This window comes from Hippocampus comes, unplaced genomic scaffold (assembly GCF_001891065.2).
Source record: "Hippocampus comes isolate QL1 unplaced genomic scaffold, H_comes_QL1_v1.1 scaffold78, whole genome shotgun sequence".
Lineage (NCBI taxonomy): Eukaryota > Metazoa > Chordata > Actinopteri > Syngnathiformes > Syngnathidae > Hippocampus > Hippocampus comes.
This window is the reverse complement of record NW_017805798.1, coordinates 2,221,298-2,241,095: the sequence shown is the minus strand read 5'-3', so window position 1 is coordinate 2,241,095 and position 19,798 is coordinate 2,221,298. Positions and strand designations below refer to the sequence as shown.

Here is a 19,798-nt window from a genome sequence, read left to right as displayed (position 1 = left end):
CGGCTCCGGCCTCCCTGTGTGGAGTTTTCATGTTCTCCTCGTGCTTGCGTGGGTTTTCTCCGGGTACTCCGGTTTCCTCCCACATTCCAAAAACATGCGTGGCAAGTCAATGGAACACTCGAAATTGTCCCTAAATGTGATTGTGAGTGCGAACGGTTGTTGGTCTCTGCGTGCCCTGCGATTGGCTGGCAACCGGTTCAGGGTGTCGCCCGCCTACTGCCCGAAGGCACACGCAACCCGTGTGAGGATAAGCAGATTAGAAAATGGATGGATATATCCATACACTGCAACAAAAAAAAATGCACAACCGACAGCTCGTAACCTGTAAATTTATAAATCACGGTACTACTGTCGTCCTAAAATGAAAAGGCCCCATCCAAGGAGCTTGTGTACGGTTTCTTGGCAACGACAAACTTCCCGTCCTTTTTAAAGGGAAACGCCGAGCGGACACTTTGAAGGTCATTAAAACAGTGTCAACAGGAGCGAGCGGAGGCTGCGGAAGTCTCCCCCGCTGGGTGCGGTGGTGTGCAACATGCATGACACAAGCGCTCGGTGACCGATGCACTGTGATGAAGAGATACGGGAAGTGTTCTGAAAGGCCTCCCTTTCTCTCTCTCCGAGGGCCGGTACGAGTCTGAAATAACAGCTCACACAGAGACCGGGAAGAGTGGAACAATGGTGAAAAGGCTGGCGAGCAGAGAGCGAGGAAACGCACACGGGCGTGAAATCATTAGCCGGGAGCTGAAGAAGGCTGAGCGGGAGCCTTTATCGGAGCGACGAACCCCACTGACTCACCCACATGGTCGGTAGGTGAAGACAATGTAGCTCTCCTCCTGCGTCCTCTCAATAAAGGTCACGCAGGTGTGTTTCTCCCAGTGCCGCATGGCTTGGCGGAATATAGCCCGCTGACTGCCTGGATGGGACGAGACAGAGCGTGAGACGCCCACACATGGACGAAGAGAAAGCCGGCGTGCGGAGTCATTTCACCTTCGGCGGCTTGGTCAGCGCCGGTGGTCGAAACCGGATTCGAAACATACCGTCTCACGCAGGATTTTTTTTTTCTCCCTTTCCGCGGTACATTTCGAACTTAAAAGTTGTTTCTCGCACGTACCCGTTTTCCCTTTCATCAGGTTGAAATGAAATGACATCTCCAGATACACAAACATCTGGAGCGCATTCACAGCATGTGCGATTATTTTCACAAGAAGTTTGAACTTACCACTGAAATTACCGCTGATGACATACGGAATAACACCTTCGGGCCAAACGCGCTCAGGTCTGGACGTGGCGGCCCGTTTCCTGCGGCGAGAGCCTTGTCGGGTTTGGCTATTCTGATTGGTTGATGCTGAAAATTAAAAAAATAAAAATTGGAGATTGAAAGAGAAGCTGGACAAATTCGTTGACCACAAAAATGCTGTTGAGCGAATGGAAAAAAAAAAGTGCACTCCCTACGATCACAAAACTATCACAGCTTGCTGCGTTCTGCTCGGAATTATTGAAGCCGAAAGCTATTGGTTTTTTTTTTGTTTGTTTTTTTTTTTTTTTTTTGTCTGTTGTCTCCTCCTTTCTGAACGAGGAATTGTGACACGACATCGGTTCTGGATCCAAAATGCATTCGGGCTTGTTTGAACGATGTGATGCGCTGACTCTCTTCTCTTTATGAAATGACAGACAAGCATCGATTTGGATTTTAAGCTTTTCAAGATACACTGACGATTTGCTTAAAAAATGCCTGATGAAGAATAACAAGCCCTATTTATTTCTGAAAACAATCATCTCATCCCGCTGTTTTAAAGGTGTTCGAAAGCTACATCAGCACTTTTTTTCACTCATATATTACCCCCCCCCAAAAAAAAACCCATTCACATGGCAGCCACAACACGAATGTGCTTGCTGGAACATGTACGACTGTAGTTTACACCAATTTGAATCTCCCGGCTGTTGTCCAAACACCAGTTTTCCATTTCAGCGCCGATCCCACCGAGCGGGCGAACAATCGCGAGTATTTTTTCAAAAGGCAGCGAAAGTTGCGCTCACGTCAAGAGTTCGTCCGAGTGCGTTCAATGTTGCAAGTGTTCGCCAGATGTTTGGCAGACGTTCGCCTGTACTTTTCTTGTCGAGAGAGAATTTTGAACAAATCACCTGCGAGAGTGATGCAGTGCTGCTATTTTTAATCGACCAAGAGCAACGGTGGACCATGTTATGGCAGAGCAGATGTTTTGAAATCCCATCTTGATTTTGCATTGTTTTTTTTTGTATTTTTTTACCTGTGCTTGTGCGATTAACGCTCCGAACAGTTCTGGAGGCCAAATCTATGATTCTATCCACTTTAAATGATCGCAGGTCCTCCTCATCCAGAGCGATGTCTCCCAGAAAGGCAGCTGAAACAGACACACACACACAAAAAAAAAAAAAAAAAAATATGGCACAGGTCAGATGACTGTGAAGTAGAAAGCGCGCCTCGCTTGAGGCTTTTCCTGCCGCTCAGACTGAGTGGGCTACATGCACGGCTTGTCAACATATCAAAATAAAAAATCTTCATTGACTGCTTACGGACCGAGACACCGAAATAGAGACGTGAATGTTTGGTTAGCGGGAAGGCCGGCTTGTCTGGGCTCCAAATTGGAGGAGAGAAATGTAAGCAACATATTGCAGAGAGGAGGGGGGTGGGGGGCGCTTCATGGAAAAAAAAAAATGTATGAACTCAGAAAGCCGGCTATCCGCAAAACTAATGCAGACATGTTCAGACCAGATTCGCGAGACGACTCCATACTGCGTGCCCGGATAGTTAATAAGAGTCATCAAATATGATGTGACACATTGACACCGCCTCCGCTAAGTAATGTGGGGCACCTTGAACATGTATTAGCTTTTTAATGAGGCCAAGGAGAGGGGGAAAAAATAACCAAACGGTCCCACTTTACGAGGAATGTGCTTTATGGGATTCCTGACTAAATGCCCCATTTCGATGCAGGAAAGGGCTCGGGGTTTTCTCCTGAGAGACAAGGCGCTCACTTTAACAAGCTTTTAACACCAGCACGTTTCCACAATTTATAGCCTGACTTGTATGCAGGCACCGGTGTGGGGGAGGTGGCGGGGGTTCTCGGTTCGAAGCAGCAGGGGGGGGGAGGCAGCAACGCTCTGATGTCCATGACTGAAGCGGAGAGAAGTACGAGAGCGGAAGGCAAGAAAGATGGCATAGGACCCGCACCGGCGCCGTGAATAGAGAAGGCAGATGTGGAGCCCAAAAGAAAATGACAGCCCTCTGCATGCACGTTTCCGGGCCGCTGAGGTGGACCAGAATCCAGAGAGATTATTACATCGAAAAAGCGAATGCCAGTGATTTTTTTTCCCCTTGGTTGATTTTGAACTTCAATGTGTCATCCCCTGAAAGGAACCCGACTTACTGAAGATGTAAGACAGAACTGGCAGATGTGTGGATAAATTGGCTTTCACTTTAGCACAGAGAGAGAAGACATGTTAAGGGGGGGAGGGAAAAAAAGGGAAAAAAAGAAAAAAAAGTATGCTTCTGGATTGCCACGAAGAACAGCTTGGAATTTCTTGCGGGCAGTTGAAATCACCACATCAGTGGATGGGAGGAAGTGACAGCAGAAAACAGCGACAAAATCATGTCATAAAATTAAATGGAACCGCGGGGGCCGTGGTTCTCTGGAAATAATGGTGAATAAATCAAATCTGTTTCAAGTCAAATGGGGGAAATAAAAAAAGAAATCCTTCACGGTGGGGGGAAAAAAAATAATGATAAGTGATTGACAGGCTGTCATAACTCGATCATTTTTGCAACACTAATTAATACTTAAATTCTTCTGTACAGTGGTACCTCTACTTACGAAATTAATTGGTTTCTGGAAGAAATTTCTCAACTAGAAAATTTTCTAAGTCGAGACGCGTTTTCCATGTCATTGCCCTAATACGTATGTTGCGTTCAGGAAACTCGGAGCTGCGAGTTGAAGCCCATTACTGTATTTTTAACCTTTCCTATCTTGAAATTTCTTTCGTAACAAGAGGCCACATTTTCCTGTCGAGGCGTCTCGTAACTTGAACATTTCAAATGAAGAGACGTTCGTAAGTAGAGGTCCCACCGCATTGTTTTTCGAACTCAAAACTATCATCATAGAATGACTGAATTTAGCATGGACTCGTCCTTCCGCTGAGACCGAAACCTGGAGTTGAAGTACAACACAACAATGCGCTACTTTACACAAAAACCGACACCGTGATCCTTTTGCACCACATTGAAAAAAATCATTCGGGTTTTCATTTCCTCGTAGAACAATCGCTGAAGGCCTCGACAGGATCGTCGGGAGCAGACAAGGAAACCGGCGATAGCCTGGGGGGGGAGGTTCGCCTTTGCGCGCTTCGACTGCTTTGAGAGGATGATAATTCTCTCCGAGAGTCAAGAGCAAACGCGAGTAAATCGTTCGCCCCTGCAGGTCGCGGGGGGGGTGCACGTGCCCGAACGACAGCGTTTGGAAGGAGAGGTTAACGGCAGCAATAAGACGAGGTGTTGAGGCTGATGACAAGACGGGGCATGCTCAGGGCAGGCTTGAATTCCAGAGGTCAGAAACCATCTTTCATGTGAGCTTGCACTTAAAAGACACACCGCTCACACTCTTGATTGCCAAAATTGACACGGGGGGCCGCTACCAGATGACAGAAACACAAACGCTATGGTTTCATCTTCATTTCAGTTTGATTCCTGGAAGGGAGCGTTCAAAAGAACAATCTGTACTTTTGTTCCAAAGACGCGAACAATCGGCTGGCATTTTATCGCGGGGCGGGCTGAGGACAAACCACAAGTCCAGGACGCATTCTGTCATGTCTAAAGGTCGATTTGCAGCGTGTCGGACATGCTGCGCGTAGACAGAGGGCGGGCGCCCGAGCCTGCCAGGTTCGCGTGGGGCCGAGCGCTCTGCCCATGGCCGAAGACCAAGCATCCAGCGGAGCGCCGGGGACGCGCCCGCTAATCCGTAATGTCATTGTTCTCAGACAACAGCGCTGATTGAAGTGAGCAAACGAACGGCAGGGCGGCATTAGAACCCCCATTCCCCCCCTCCATCCAGGCGCAGCAGTCGTCCTGGAGACACAATCGCAGGTTTAAAAGAAGGGATTTTAAATTAATCCCCTTGTCGCCTCGTTTTAATTATCCACAGACAGGATTTTTAGGCACCGTTTGGACACGACTGCGGGCCGGGATTGAGGACAGGCTCCGGAGAAAGGTTGATCGAGCCATCTCCATACAAAGCCTTCTAATGAGGGTGAAGTGTAAACACAGAAGAGTCCGCGCAGATTAGAGCCCCGCACAGATGGCTTCCCACACATTACCTAAAAGACAACAGCTGGAGTTATCATCCTAATATCGGTACTGATTGGCGCTATTCTTGCCATTCATTTGTCAGTCCTCCAGTTTCACACACGCTTTTTCGCCAAAGACCTTCATACGATTGCCATTCGATTGAACTCACGTCATCGATTTTTGGAAAGCACGATATCATATTTCTGCCAATCCCAGCACCCCCCCTCCGCCCCAATTAATCTAAACCGTCATAATCCTTCTCATCTCAGTCTCTCGCCTCCCTCTCAGCTTCCATCATATTCAGTCAGATTATACGGCAGATCGCAATCAAATGAATCCCATTTGATTCATGTCATGTCAAAAGCCGTCGACCTCGGCGGTGTCAAACACAACGGGATTCCAAATAAATCCCCTCGCTTGAATACCAGACTGTGACATCTGCCGCTGAAACCTGCCCAAACATCAACCCTAAGCCTGTACAGACACTAAGCAGCAGACTATATTTAGAAGATCGGTTAAAACTGCTCCGTGACTTGCAAGCCATTCGGCATGCAAGACCCACCGACGAAGGATGAGAAAGGCGGCCGGGGCAAGAAGTAAGGCAGGAATGCATGACAATAGCCTGGCACCGCCTTTCGCAAGCTGTGTTTGGTAACAAACGCTGCATTTGAATCCCAATGGGAGCCAGCTGTGTGTTGCGTTAAGGCGATTAGCATTTGATGATGGCGTTAGCATCACTTTTTCGCTTCCATTCCGTCCACCTTATTCCCGAGGGCTCTCATGGGGAAAGGATGATGAGTTGAGGTGAAACGGATGTTGTCTGTAAAATTTTTTGAGGTTTTAAGATGCCGACAGTTTGAACACCTTGAAGGACATTTTGATGTTGAACTTGGAAAATCAACCGGCATCATGAAACCGATCGTGTCGGACTTCAGACGTCCCACTGGATCTATGCAGTCGTTAGGATGGCAAAGTTAAAGCCCCCTTCTTGGCACAAGAGTATTTTGAAAAAGTCATCCTTCATTTTGGACCCGGCCCGGCCTACCCCAAACGTCTCCAGTTGGCTCAAAATGTTGCCGTCTGAACTGGAGCACATAACTCCGAATCTGTCCTCCCTTCACTGGGTGTCAGTGCTTGCATTTTCTTCGTGTTTAAATCTTGAAATGTTCTCGCCCCTCCTTATACTTCTCGGAGTTGCTCCTCCCCCTTGCTGCTGCCCAGGTGAGCTGACCAGCTACTTCTGGAGGTCCTGAAATCTTCGCAGAAGATCAGCGGGAGGGTGTCGAGCTTTTTCTGCTGCTCGGCCTGCGCTTTGCAATGACCTCCCTCTGCATATTAGCCAAACGTCATCGCTGTCCATTTTTTAAACATCGTCTTAAAATTCATTTTCACTCCTTGGCTTTGAAACTCCGAATTTTTTTCCGATGATTTTGGTTTTTTTTTGTTTGTTTTTTTTTGGAAGGCCTGATTGTTTTTTCTTTTTTTTGAGCATTTTTGCCCCGTTGTTTTAGTACATCAACTCATTCCAACACGAGACAAAGAGAATGACATTGAAATGCGTACGGCATTTTATTACACGTGTTGTTTTGGAAGTGTTCTATAAATAGGGCTGTTTGTCAAAGCGGCACCTGTGATTTCCTCCGCAATTATTTTGCTTGACATTCCCCTAACAAGGCAATTTGAGCGCAAGGTGGGAGAAGCGAGCCAATTTGCTGAGCTACTCAGTTGAGAAAGGTAGACAAGGTATAATTAGAAAAGAAGCTCTGGCCGCGGTCTCATCCGCCACAGTCGGAGATTCGAGTAATTATCTTTGCAGAAGCCTCGAGTCTCATTCGCCAAAGCTGAGATGGAAGACCGTCAGCGCACTGCACTGCAACTTGGAGCTTAATGACTCGAGTGAGAGCGACCCGAGTTGCAAAGGGCGAGCGGCAAGCGTCCATGGTGCCTTCAACGTTTCACGCGACATCAAGCCCGTCAGCGGATTGAATTTCACAGCTCATCTCCGCCACTAATTACCGATACACCTCCAAGCCCAAGCAACCTATCGACTGCTTATTTGGAGTTTTTCAAGTTGGAAAAACGCAGCACTCCAGCACCAGTTTAGATGGCTGCAATGTTTCATTTTGAGTTGTAAAAGCGTTTTAGGATGAACTGATTCGGCGGCTCACGCGTGTTCTTATCGCCTCACGGTTACCGGAAACGGCATCGAAGTGGCGGTGAATAGTTTGAAAGAAAATCACCGGTAAAGAATGAAGCAATGACTGTTAAGCTCCTCATTAAAGCAAGCTAATTAGGCATCCATTGAGCGGTTTTAAATGAACCCTACCTCGCAACCCAACCCCCGACCTCCACCCCAACCATCCGAAGCATTTGTTCCAGCTCGGGCTCCGCCATCAGACTTGTGATGCAAGATTAGTTATGACTTAGCGCTGACGACAAACATATTGTTCCGACTAATGCACTGAGACCACGCCAATAGATCGTGGGCCCTAATCACCTGAACCCTGCCGAGAGAGAAGCGGCAGGGGTCCTGTCATGTAAAGAAAATAAATAAAAAAAACACCCAGTGTGGGCTCCCCCTCTATAGGGCCTGCGTTCCATCATAAAAGAAAAAGCATCTGCTCGAGCGATGCTTGAAAGGCCCATCACGAAGTTCGACAGACAGCCCGATGGCGTTAGCGGCGCAACGCCAAGGAATGGAGCTGCATTGTGGACGGAAATAAGCCATGCGGTTGTTTTAAAACAGGCGACGTGTAATTCTCTTTCTTTTTTGGTATCAGTTTTCACCAAGTGTATCTGCCAAACTGCTGCTTGTCGGGAAGTGATTTGAGTCACTGCTGACATTACAACGCTTGCATCTCAAAGTCGATGCTCTCAAGACAAAGCAAAACAAACAAAAATAATCGGTCAAAAGATGGCTCGGATGTGGGAAAAAAAAAAGAGAATCAAAAGTTGAGTCATTTCGATCTCCAGGCAGCACCATACTTCATACGGTTTGAAGAAAAAAATTGGTATTGGTGCTTTACTAAGCACATTAAAAGGTCTTGTCTTCTGATACCGTCAACGTGTGATAATGAGACAGTGAGGCAAAGTGGCACAAAAGGAGTTGCTACCATCTCACTGGAACACGTGGCCAACTGGAGGGCTTGTGTGTGTGTGTGTGGGGGGGGGGGTAATAAAATGCAGCTTTCTATAGGTTCCAAGTGTAGCATATGAAGAAGTGGCTCCAGTCGAAATAATTTGATCACCGATTGCGTCAGCAGGTGCCGAAAGATGTCATCGCTGGCGACGGGAGGAAGCCTTGCCAAAAAGTCTCAGTTTTACAGAAAAAAACAAACAAACAAACAACAACGGCATGTTTGTTGAGCCAATAAGGTTGCATTGTCAAAGACAGACAGCCGTTTTCAATGCCAGCATTATGCATACAAGAAGGTATAATGTAGGGTGTCATATAGCTAGACGTGATTTCATAACTCTGAAAGGTTTATGGGGTCAGTGAGAGGAAGTTTTTAATGGGGAACATTAAACAGAGTGTGACTTTTTTTTTTTTTTAAATACACCTCAAAGGGGAAAAAAAATTGTATTTGAAGAGGACCAAACCAGGTTGAGCGCTGACCGCAAGAGGAATGACATAAGTCACCGTTTGTCTGGCCTGCACCTTCCAGCACCGCTTTCCTTTGGCACAAGGTGAATGACCTACAGTCAGCGTCGGCGAGTCCAAGAGGAGGAGGAGGAAGAGAGCTGAGGGGCTAAGAAAGGCGAGAAAACCAAATTTCATAAAAGAGGAAAAAGAGAAGGACGACTTTGGCTCAGCCTGTCACCAGTGCAGATTAAAAACGTGCAGGAGCCAAAAAGCATGTCCAAATCAACTCATAAATGCTGAAGCGGACGGAATTGCGTTTGCTGTAATGCACAGGTGTCAAACTAAAGGCGCGGGGGCCAAATCTGGCCCGCCACATCTCTTTATGTGGCCGGCGAAAGCAAATTACGAGCAAAATTGCAGTTTGTCTTCACTTTTAAAAATGCGGAAATATTTCAAGCATGTTTTGTTCCCAATCCCTCTTTTAAAATCAATGTAATATTTGAGCAGCTTTTACTGACGCCTGAATTCAAAACTAGTTCCTCACCAGTTTTGTCGTGTTTATGAAATAGGAGGCGATCATATTTTATTTGGTTTCACAGTCATAATGGCTCTCTGACGGAAACCATAACGACATTGTGACCCTAGACAAAAATGAATTTGACACCCCTGCTGTGATGCCTCATTTTGCTCATCTGATCATTGACGTCATTGATCGATGGACAAATTAGGACGTTAGGGCCGATCACCTATTTTGCATAAAACGCTAACCATCTGCCGATGCGATCCAGCTGATCGGATCCGTGTCAAATCTAGTTGTTGTGATGACAAAACCAAAAATGTTTTGCACACATGTGTCGGTTTGCACATATTACGCATAAAAATAGAAACAAAAGCTATCATCGATTCGTACACTCAAAGTTACTTAAAAAGGGTTTTGTGCATCTCTACAAAATGCCACCACAACATTTTTTTGGTCTATTTTCCTGCAGGTCACTTTGACAAAAACATGCTGACAAGGTTGCTGTCATGCAAGTCCGCTTCATCAATTCGCGCGACTATTCACGTCAAAGCCGCCGCCGCCCTCACGATTATCACCAAGTCGAGCATGACTGCTTCTCATCTATTTTTCATTTTGAAAAGAAGTGGATCTAATCTGCCTCGAGTCTTAAATGTCTCCCGGGGCTCCTGCCAAGTCGAGACCTCCAGGGGTTGGCTTCCCAAAGAGGCGCTCTTACATCAGACTTATTGCCCCGCCTTACGCCAATCAATCCCATTCTACATGAAGACATCTTGTCATTTAACTCTGAAAGTGGCACGGTTGAATTATTTGTGAAAACAGAGCTGTCTAAAATCTAAATCTTAGAGTTTGGGTCTGTCTGTGTAAAACGCTGTAAGCCATGTTTTATTTATCATCGAGACAAAATGATGTTTATTTTTCCAGGCAGGAGACAAGAATATATTGTCTTACAAATATATTTTTGATGTTTATTTGTGGGACCAAACAGAAGAATAAGGAACACTTTTTTTTTCTTAAATTGGGGAAGCCAAGTTTGCTATTTATATTCAGTCGACGAGAAAACATCACTCTTGCCCTAACTTGAACATTGTGGTCTTGTTGAAGTGTAGCGTGAAGGCTAAGGTGACACTCAAGTTTGGCTTCAACAAGACCACAGGGGACTTGGAAGACATTTTTTTTTTTAGATGTGGAGTTTGGAAGACATTTTATGTGATGTGTTCCGACAAAATGAGTTGAAGGTGAGTGGTATTTTTAGATTGGCCATTTTGTTGCAATTTCGATTGTGTTTTTTTTGTTTGTTTTTTTAAATAAAGTGTGTTTCTCATCCCTCATTGCATCATCCCTTGAACACCTCATATCTAACCATAGACTGAATAGGGAAAAAAAACCTGTGACCCTGTATTGTGTTTTGAGGACCCGCATACAATATTCGTATATTATTTATTGAACCACAAAAACATGGCATGATTGTCAAGGAAGAAGCGGATTGCCACAAAGACAAGAAACGGGCAAGATTAAAGGAAGGGAGTTTGGCTATCTTCAGTGACTGTTGGGAATGACTGACGATATTCACTCCATTTTGGAGACAGAGACTCTCCGCGCTTTGCATTCTAGCAACAGGTCAGGTACGTACAAAATCGCGACAGTTGACTTTCATTTTAAAACACAATATACAGTCCAGTAAAATGGATTAATTGGCTGGCCCATATTAGCTGTTTGAAAATCCGCCAGTTTTTTTTTTTTTTGGGGGGGGGCAATATTTTTATTTCTTTATTATTATTACACATTACAATATTAAACTACATTTTTTTGAGGGATGAAATTTCATGTGCATTTTTGATTTCCCTGTTCCATCTGCGACATTGCAACACCGCTCAGCGGCGATTCTAAGTTTGAACTGTGGAATAACGAGTGGCTAAGGTTCCGCCATTCATGAAAACTATCGCCAAACTCCACCCACCAGCGGTGCCACAGTCGGTTTCACTCACGCGCCAGCTCAAAAATCATCAATGCTTTTCTTCACAGACCCATGCCTGAATTCCGACATACAAGACACATTGAGGGCAAACAAGCAAAACAGGATTTTTCCCAGGAACCATCCAAGAAAAAAAAAATGGAAACAAGGGCAGCAATACAGAGGTCAAATAATGAGGAAGCAGAGCAAGCAGATAGGTGTCTTGACCGTCTTCCAGCTTTCCAAGATGTCAACCACATTACCAATCACTATAACATCCGCCCACGAGTCACACTCTGACATGACACAAAACACAGCTCACAACTTCTCAGAACAGGACATCATGTCCCGGAAATCAATATTTGTGCGTAATCAGTAATCACACGTGAAAAAAAATTAAAAGAGTTAAACAATAACAGGAAGTAGCCCATTCACCGGCTGTGGACATCTGCAGGCTACCTTGGTTGTGTTTATACAAGGCTTTAATACACCCTTTTCTTGGGCGTGTGGGGTCGTGGGGTCAAAGATGAAGACATCAGATTAGCGGTTTGATGAAAGTTGCGCTTTCCAGCCAGCTGCCGAATCAGAAATGGTCACAGGCATAATAAGTAAGCTCTTTGAGGATATTGGAGGGCAGTGTAACAGGAATACTTTCAGCAGATGGAAAAAAAAATCCCCAAAAGGGATTTGGCAAGACGTGGGAGTTCAGAGTGCAGGAAAATGATTATCATGACAACTCAGATACGTCTTGGCCAAATAATGTGAGCTTAAGCAGGCCAAAGCACTGTCCAAAAATGATTTTTTCCTATACTGACACCATCCAAGAAAGGGAGCGGACATTGATAAAATTGATTTTTCCCTCATCATCCAAAGCATGCTAATCACGATCACATATAGAGGAGTAAAAAAATGTATGCTGCAACTTTTCAACCAGCAAAAACTTTTTGGGTCAAACACAGCCACTTACTACCTGCCTTTAAATGTTTCAAACTCAGTCCCCCAAAGCCAAACGACTGCACACAATGTCCCTTGGAGCCTTTTCTCCAACTCCGTCGCACCACTGTCATCTCGGATCCCCCCCTCCCGCACCCCACACCCCCTCCCCACACGCGCACACAAACAAACACAATCGTGGCACGTCCACGCATACGCGGAAAATCTCATCATACACGTCGGTTAAAAAAAATAGGCATGAAAATCTCACTCACCAGCTTTGCAGGGATCCTTGTAGTCGATCACATCTGATGTGGCAGCGGGCTCCACGAAGTAGCTGGGGTCGATCGCCTCCAAATCGAGTGCCAGTATCACGGCGAGGCAGGGAAGGAGAAACAAACATCTCGCCACGAGATCCATGATTGTGCTGGGGGAGACGGCCAAATGCGAGGGGTAAAGGTAAAGGAAGAGGGGACAGCGAGCGAGAGAGCGAGGGAGAGAGAGAGAGAGAGAGAGAGAGAGAGGGAGAGAGAGAGAGAGAGAGAGAGAGAGAGAGAGAGAGAGAGAGAAATAGGAGGTTTGGGGGGGGAAACGAGATCCCTCTGGAGGGCGGGTTTTAAATCCAACCTCTCTCCGGTGTCTTCTTGGTTGGGGAGGGGGGTGATTCAAGTGATTGCTGTCCTCTACCTGAAGCTCCAGGCGACTGCCGAGAAGTGATTGAGAAACTTTGATGATATGGAAACAGCTCCTGGGGGGCGGCGAAAAGACACTTTATTTTATTACCTGGCTGCATTTTTATGGATCTTGTACGCTTTACTGACCATAATTTGTATTGTGAGTGATTTTTTTTTTTGAGAGAATCATTTCCACAAATGAGTGAGCTAGCACAAGCAACCCTTCTCCGAGCTAGCCTGCTTTTAGCAGCGAGTAAAAGTTGCTCGGACGTTCACTGTTTGATATTCGCACTTACAATCTGAGTTAGGGACAGTCAACAAATTATGTGTTCTACGGAGACATATGTGGGACAAATCACCCTCAATCTAAATGTTTGTAGTGTCATGGCAGTCGAAGCGGGATAATGGTAGACCACTTACTATAGGCTAAAATGTGCTCCTGTCACCCATTATACGGAAATAAAAGACAAAGAAGTCAACGTAATAGTCATAAATTGTTAGAGACCGTCAACACATTACGTGTTCTACGGTGACGTGGGACAAATCACCCTAAATCCAAATGTAGTGTAACGTGGTAGTAGCGGGAAATGGTTGACCACTTACCTGAATGCTGAAATAAGAGGCATTGGAGTAACAGTAATAGTCATAAATTGACAATATATAAACACTAATAGTAAACAAAAATGAGTTGATTTACATTTCCCCATTCTGATTGCTGTAGTAGACGGCAAAGATAGTCCTCTAACTACTGCTCTTCAAACTTTTATCATAAATGTAATTCTGGAGAGGTGGGAGAAAAAAAATCAAGTAAAACACATTTTCTTATTCTGATAGCTGTAGTACATGGCAAAAGGAGGCCAGAAATTACAAATTAAACAACACGAAAAGGTACAATCTGTGTTTTAACGTTAACTGAAGTAAACACGGTTGATTTATTGCGGTTGTTTGTTAGATTTAGCTCCGTTGACCACTTTTATTCGGCGCACAAGAAAAACGTGGAACGCTGACGTACACGTGTACGCACAAGCAAAACACACAGAAAAACAGTTGTTGAGGGGCACGTCTGTACCGCCACCTGCCGGCAATATAGAACCTCGGCAGAGAAATATACAGACAACATTCTAAATTGACTTAGGAAGGAAGAAAGGAATGAGAGGATGGAGGCAACGAAACCACGACAATATGAATGGAAGGAAGGAATTCCTCTCCCCCTTCCGCCCAAAAAGGAAGAATGTGAAACCCTAATTACAAACCCTAACTCAGACTAGCCCTGATTTACAACTCTGACCGTAAATCTATCTGTCCATCCATCCCTCCATCCGACGGGTACTGAAAGCCCCTATCCCACTAAGAGGCGAATAATTGCAACTGTTGGCGAAAGTAGCAAAATGTACGATCATGTCAGTTTGTCAGGTTCGCTCAAGGTCCGAAAAGCGTTTGCCAGACGTCCGCCAGAATTTTGAGTGATTTTTCTTGTCGCAAGGGAATTTTGAACTTGCTGACCTAAGTCATACTCGTCAGTAGTTGGCGCTATACTGCGGCAGTTTGATAAACATGGTTGAATCATCAGCTGTGTTAATGATGAATGAATTTTGTATTTTATTTTATATTTAGTTTTCAAAAGTACTAGAAGGTATCAGTATGCTCTATCAGTGAGTACTAAAATAGTGAAGACTCGTACTGGTTTCGGCCTGAAAAAAGTGGTATCAAACATCCCTACTATCAATCGTTAGATCATCCTATTGTATGTTTTGTAGGTACTGTAGTTGCTTTGTAAAACCAGAGCAGGGTCAGCAACACAGTATACTTTTGTGTGTAGGCCTCTATAGGATTAAACTACAACCGAAAACAAAGATGCTTTCAGTAATAAGAGGCTTGAGAGGCAACTGCCAGCAGGTTTGCCAGCAGTGACAAACAAAGCGTGCTTTATATAAGAGGGAAGGCACACAATCTTCCTGGCCTTATCTGCGTGCAGAATTTAAGACAGGATGTCTACTCAGATGAGTGGGCTGTATTTATGCTGCTGCTGTAAACACGCCACTTGTGCATTAGATCAGGCTTTCGGGGAGCTTGAGAGAAAAACACACGGGATGGCTTATGTAGAATGGAAAATAGCAGGGCAAATTGGCGGGGGTGAGGGGGATTTTTTACTGAACAGCACAAAAACTTGTAGTGTACACATGGGACATTTGGTGTTAAAGAGAATCAGCATTAAAGACATGGTAGTCATCAATGAACGTAAACATATATTTGGAATGTTGGTGTCCGTGTTGCCACCAGACACAAATATGCTCCTGCTATCACATGGAGAAAAAAAAAAATCCTGCGCACACAAGCAACATTAGTTTCTACCGCAGTCACTCCTGTAAATGTGACAGGCGTTAATTGTGATTAAAATTTCAGTCAACGTAAATGTCCACTTGTACAGTCATGATGTTCCTTGGAAGCTCAAGTGAAGTTATCGGCAGACGAACGCTTGTTGAAAGAGGGCTGCAGTAGGTCGGGGCCCCTGAAGTATGCCGGTCCCGTTTGGCTTCTGAGCTCACTTGTAGGGAGGAGCCGCAAAAAAAAACTTGATTACTGCAAGAAAAAAAGTCAGAGATATGAATTTAAATCATCACACATGATGCAGCAATACTGTGGGTATTTTCTATTTTTATTTTTTAAAGCAAATCAATCCCAGTGCCTATTGTTTAAAGCATTACTAAAGGGTCTAGAGAGCATTTTTAGAAAAGTCCCTCTAAAGTTTTATTTGTATTTAGAAATGTAGGGCAAATCAAATGTTGCCATCCATGCTGAAAACATTTTTTGTATCCACATCATTCAAAAAGCTCCCGAGCTGCAGCTCGAAACAGGCTCAGATAAGATTGAGCAGAAGCCATTATGCCACTTATAATTGTCTTTTTTTTTTAACTCACAATTGCACAACGGGAGACAATGAAAAAGGGCAATTACACTTGCACTTATCTGGATGTTCTAAAGTACACATTTTGTCTTTGCCGGTGAAAAATAGCAACACTCACTTTGTCATCTGTCGAGGCCTGTCTACATTCAACCTCCCGTCCATCCATTTTCTAGCGCACTTGTCCTCATTAGGGTCATCTGCGTTTGGTCAAGAGGCGGGGTACACACTGGACCGATATAGACAAACCACCAACCACATTCACACCAACGGACAATTTAGAGTCTTGGTTGAATCTAAACTGAAAAGTCTGGGACAGGGACCTCTACCTGAAAGGGTCGAAAGGGAGGAGCTGTGTCAACAGTTAGTTTTATCGCGGCGCGTAAAGTGACACGAGTCGCCTTCGTGGCGTTCTTGAAAGCCTCCCCGCAACCTTATACTTTTGAAGACAATCATCAAACGAGACGCACCTGGGTCTCACTGTTCTGAGCGGGCGTCACCTCAGCAGCTTGGCTGAGCGATCCCACTCTGCTTGCGGGTTGCGCTCCTCGAAGCATCACTGTTATGGACGTGGGGGCTTTCTGCCCTAATGACAAGACACAATAAAATAAGGCTCAGCACGACACGCGATAGAAAATGCAGGCCAATAAGAGGACGTGAATGGTCTTACTGTTCCATGCAAGTCAAACTGGCAGCTTGACAAAGAAATGAGAATTACAGCAAATGCGTCAGGTTTAGTTTAGGGGAGGGGGTGGGATGGCAAATGCAGTTGAAACTGAAGACAAAAGTGGGGGGGGAAAAAACAGAAGCATTTAACAGCCAGTATGATTCCAGTTTTTATTGCAACAGGGACAGAGGTTGTGTCATGTCAATACATGTCAGCATTTGTGGCATTTATGGACATTACATGCGGGTGATTGAATGGAGCGTTTACAAAACAGAGTATGGCATGACGAAACAAATAAACATAAAATGACCGCTTCAACACTTGGGACAAAGGCTAGTCTTTCAAACACCAAAAATAGCTGACCAACTTGACACACACAATTATTTTCTGTCATACAGCTTCATATATTGATACGAGCGCCCTAAACGGGGCACGGAAAACAAACACTGCAAAGTGAAAACCTTTTTCGCCCTGACTTTTCGAAAGGTGTCGCAGTACAAATTCTATTGTACTCCTAGTCTGTCCCCAGATGCTGTCTTGGTCATCAGAGCTGCCCTCTTACACAAGCATCCTTGCTCAGCGCGTTGGATGAACACCGCTGCCATTCAGCGTGGCCGTCGCCCTTTGGCAGTTCGAGACATACCGGCGGTCTGGTTGGTGATGTGGGCCAAGCCGGGCAAACTGCTGGCAAGCTTGGCCAGTCCGCCATTTGTGAGCAGTTGGTGGATTGCGTTGGTTTTGGCCACGCCCCCCGCGGTGACCACGGGCACTGCGCGGAGTAGAGTGCTGCTATTGGTGGTGGTGGAGACGGCGCTCAGGACCTGACCTTGCGGCTTGCCACAGAACGTCTGGAGAATAGCAGGCAATGTTGCTAAATGTCCGAATTTTTTACTTCCACAAACCTCAAAAAGGTGCAATGATTAACCGAGAGCGAATCGATCACCAAATTAATCAATAAATATTTTGATAAATGAGTCATCGTTTTAAGACCTTGTATAAGACCTTATTTTCGATCTTTGCTAGGGGTACCATCATTTCTGCCCATTCCTGTTTCACTTTGCTTGTTTTTGTAAATAATTCTGTTGAATCAGAATTCCAAAGTAATGTCTGATTTTCATTGGTAAGTTTTGGTTTGTTATTGCTCGTCGTATTTTTATTATTATGGTTTAGTTCTTTCATTCAGAGGGATGATGACAATTTCTTTGTCCATGTGTGTACCAATAACACGACCCCACATCATCACCCACTTAACGACAAGAGGTCATTTTTCATTCCAATGGCGTCACAGTTGCTTGGAAACACGTTGACAGCGGAAACGCAGGGAAATTAATAATCTGTGGGCCGATTTAAAGTATAGAGCGGGCCCATATATGGCTCACGAGCCATACTTTGAATATTGGCTGTCATACCTGTGTGCTTCCAGTGCAGGCTTCCGCAAAGGGCAAGCTAGGTGCTTTGGTGACGATCTCCTGAAGACTGAAACTTAGGCCTTGTAGCAAACTGCTGGCGGAAGATGCTGCGCACACACAAGACACAATTATCAAAATCTTTCTTGAAAAACTCTCCCCGTCACAACCCATGCGGCCCTGCGGCCAGCAACCTCGAAGTGTGGTGGACGCACACTGTTCGCACCACATGTCCAAAAGGGTAAATTCAGGACAAGTGACAAACAGTGATGGTGTAAGAGGTGATCGATGACATTTGGTTAAAAATGCTCTCACACAGGTTTACGTCAGTTAAAAATGGCCAGAGGAGCCCTTGGGGGTGGTAAGGCTATAGTAGCACTGCGCGGCGGAAGCTATAGTGGCACAGATGCTAGTACGATCAAACGTGGAGGGGGTAAGGGGAGGGGGGCAGGGCAAAGATACCTTGGGCAGTAGCCGGAGCTTGCGCCTGGATTGGTGTGGACGACCCTGACACCATGCAAGGCTGCGCGCTGTTGAAGGAGCTGGAGCCTGAGGACAGGGTACCAGACACCTCTGAGAGACTAGCAGACCTGCAGTGACACACATAACCACCAGTCTACTCAAGAGCCACCTCAGCAAGTGCTCTGTGGTCATAAGTCTCCGTTTTCTTAATAGTGCGCAACAGCCCCTTTGCACCAGACAAGCTTTTTTAAAAAATTTTGTCCGGCTACGTGGGAATGGGGCATGGGTGGGGTTAGGGAGTTTCGTACTTGACTGGTTATTATGGCTAATGTACAGCCGGGAAGACTAGCTTACCGTTGGCCTGTGAGAAGTCCGGAGAGCTCCACTGCTCCGGCCACACTCTGTCCCATTGTCACTGCTAGGGGCTTTGCAGAAACACCCACTGCACAAAGACAACGTCAAGGTCAAAATTCCATTAGTTCGGGGACACATTATCCACGGCAAGGATTCACAACCACTTATGTGCCGCGGAAGATGAGCAAAAAAAAAACACGTCGTGAACTGTAACTTGGTTATAGTCGCATGTGACCGAACTGGAGAAAAAAAATGCCAACAAGGTCAACAGTGTGGCGTTTCTTTTGGAAAATCAATCCCAAGAGTGTGTGGTGTTAATGTATACAGAAAAAACGTCATTAGGGCTGGTGGCCTGTCAGACTTTGTTACCCCAACGGGACAATGTCACTTATGGCATACATTTGAGTTCAACAACTAGTTCAACAGCAAATAGAATACTTACAATAACACACTTGTTTTATTAGAAGTAATACGATAAATTTGGTAATGAACAAAAGTGTCAGTCAGGAAGCAGAATGGAAGAAATGGAATGGACACCGGCACGTTGAATGAACATTTTAGATTGAAACCCAAAGCGAGACTCCACGCAATACAGGCTGGAAAACATTGATCTGCGGTATATAATGTGGACAATGTCTCTCCTGGCCATGCCAAACAGTATATAGGTAAAGATAATGTTGATTTGTACCTTCCTGTACAGATGGGCTGATGGTAGCCCCAGCCGACTCGCTTTGGGAAACAAGCGTGACCTTGATTTTGGCCCGCTTTGAGGCTTTGTTCGGGGTGGGGCTCGGGGTTAGGCGCCTCTTGCCTCGAGCTCTCAGTTCGTCTCTGTCCAGGGCCTCCATTTGATCACTAGTCACTGCAGAACAGGACACGTGGGTTTATGAGGGGGATACCATTTTGTTTATTTTTTTATTAAGTATGGTAAATAGAATGGATATGGATAAATCAGAACACAACCATACAAAATTCACAAAGGAATGGAGATTTTCTTTTAAAGCAAGGCTGTTGGGGGGGGGGGGGCCA

General features: G+C 45.3%; 2 protein-coding genes across 6 annotated transcripts in view; both read right to left on the bottom strand.

The window, feature by feature from the left end:
• bmp1a (bone morphogenetic protein 1a) overlaps positions 1-12,827 on the bottom strand; it is a 31,335-nt gene extending 18,508 nt beyond the window's left edge. Inside the window, exons 1-4 of the mRNA XM_019885553.1 lie at positions 12,580-12,827; positions 2,268-2,381; positions 1,220-1,345; positions 796-913 (exon numbers count right to left, since the gene is read on the bottom strand). Of these exons, the coding sequence (XP_019741112.1) occupies positions 796-913; positions 1,220-1,345; positions 2,268-2,381; positions 12,580-12,724 (503 nt within the window). The 5' untranslated portion in view covers positions 12,725-12,827. The remainder of the gene's footprint in view (positions 1-795; positions 914-1,219; positions 1,346-2,267; positions 2,382-12,579) is intronic.
• Positions 12,828-13,867: 1,040 nt separating this feature from the next.
• Positions 13,868-19,798, bottom strand: part of kansl3 (KAT8 regulatory NSL complex subunit 3) — a 12,971-nt gene continuing 7,040 nt past the window's right edge. For 3 of the 5 annotated variants that reach the window (XM_019885556.1, XM_019885554.1, XM_019885555.1), the window contains 7 exons: positions 19,458-19,631; positions 18,770-18,857; positions 18,416-18,543; positions 17,957-18,063; positions 17,191-17,395; positions 16,351-16,466; positions 13,868-15,558 (listed from right to left, as the gene is read on the bottom strand). In XM_019885556.1, the coding sequence (XP_019741115.1) occupies positions 15,556-15,558; positions 16,351-16,466; positions 17,191-17,395; positions 17,957-18,063; positions 18,416-18,543; positions 18,770-18,857; positions 19,458-19,631 (821 nt within the window). In that variant the 3' untranslated portion in view covers positions 13,868-15,555. Of the gene's footprint in view, positions 15,559-16,350; positions 16,467-17,190; positions 17,396-17,956; positions 18,064-18,415; positions 18,544-18,769; positions 18,858-19,457; positions 19,632-19,798 lie in introns of those variants that run through there. The other 2 variants (XM_019885557.1, XM_019885559.1) reach the window with 2 other exon arrangements.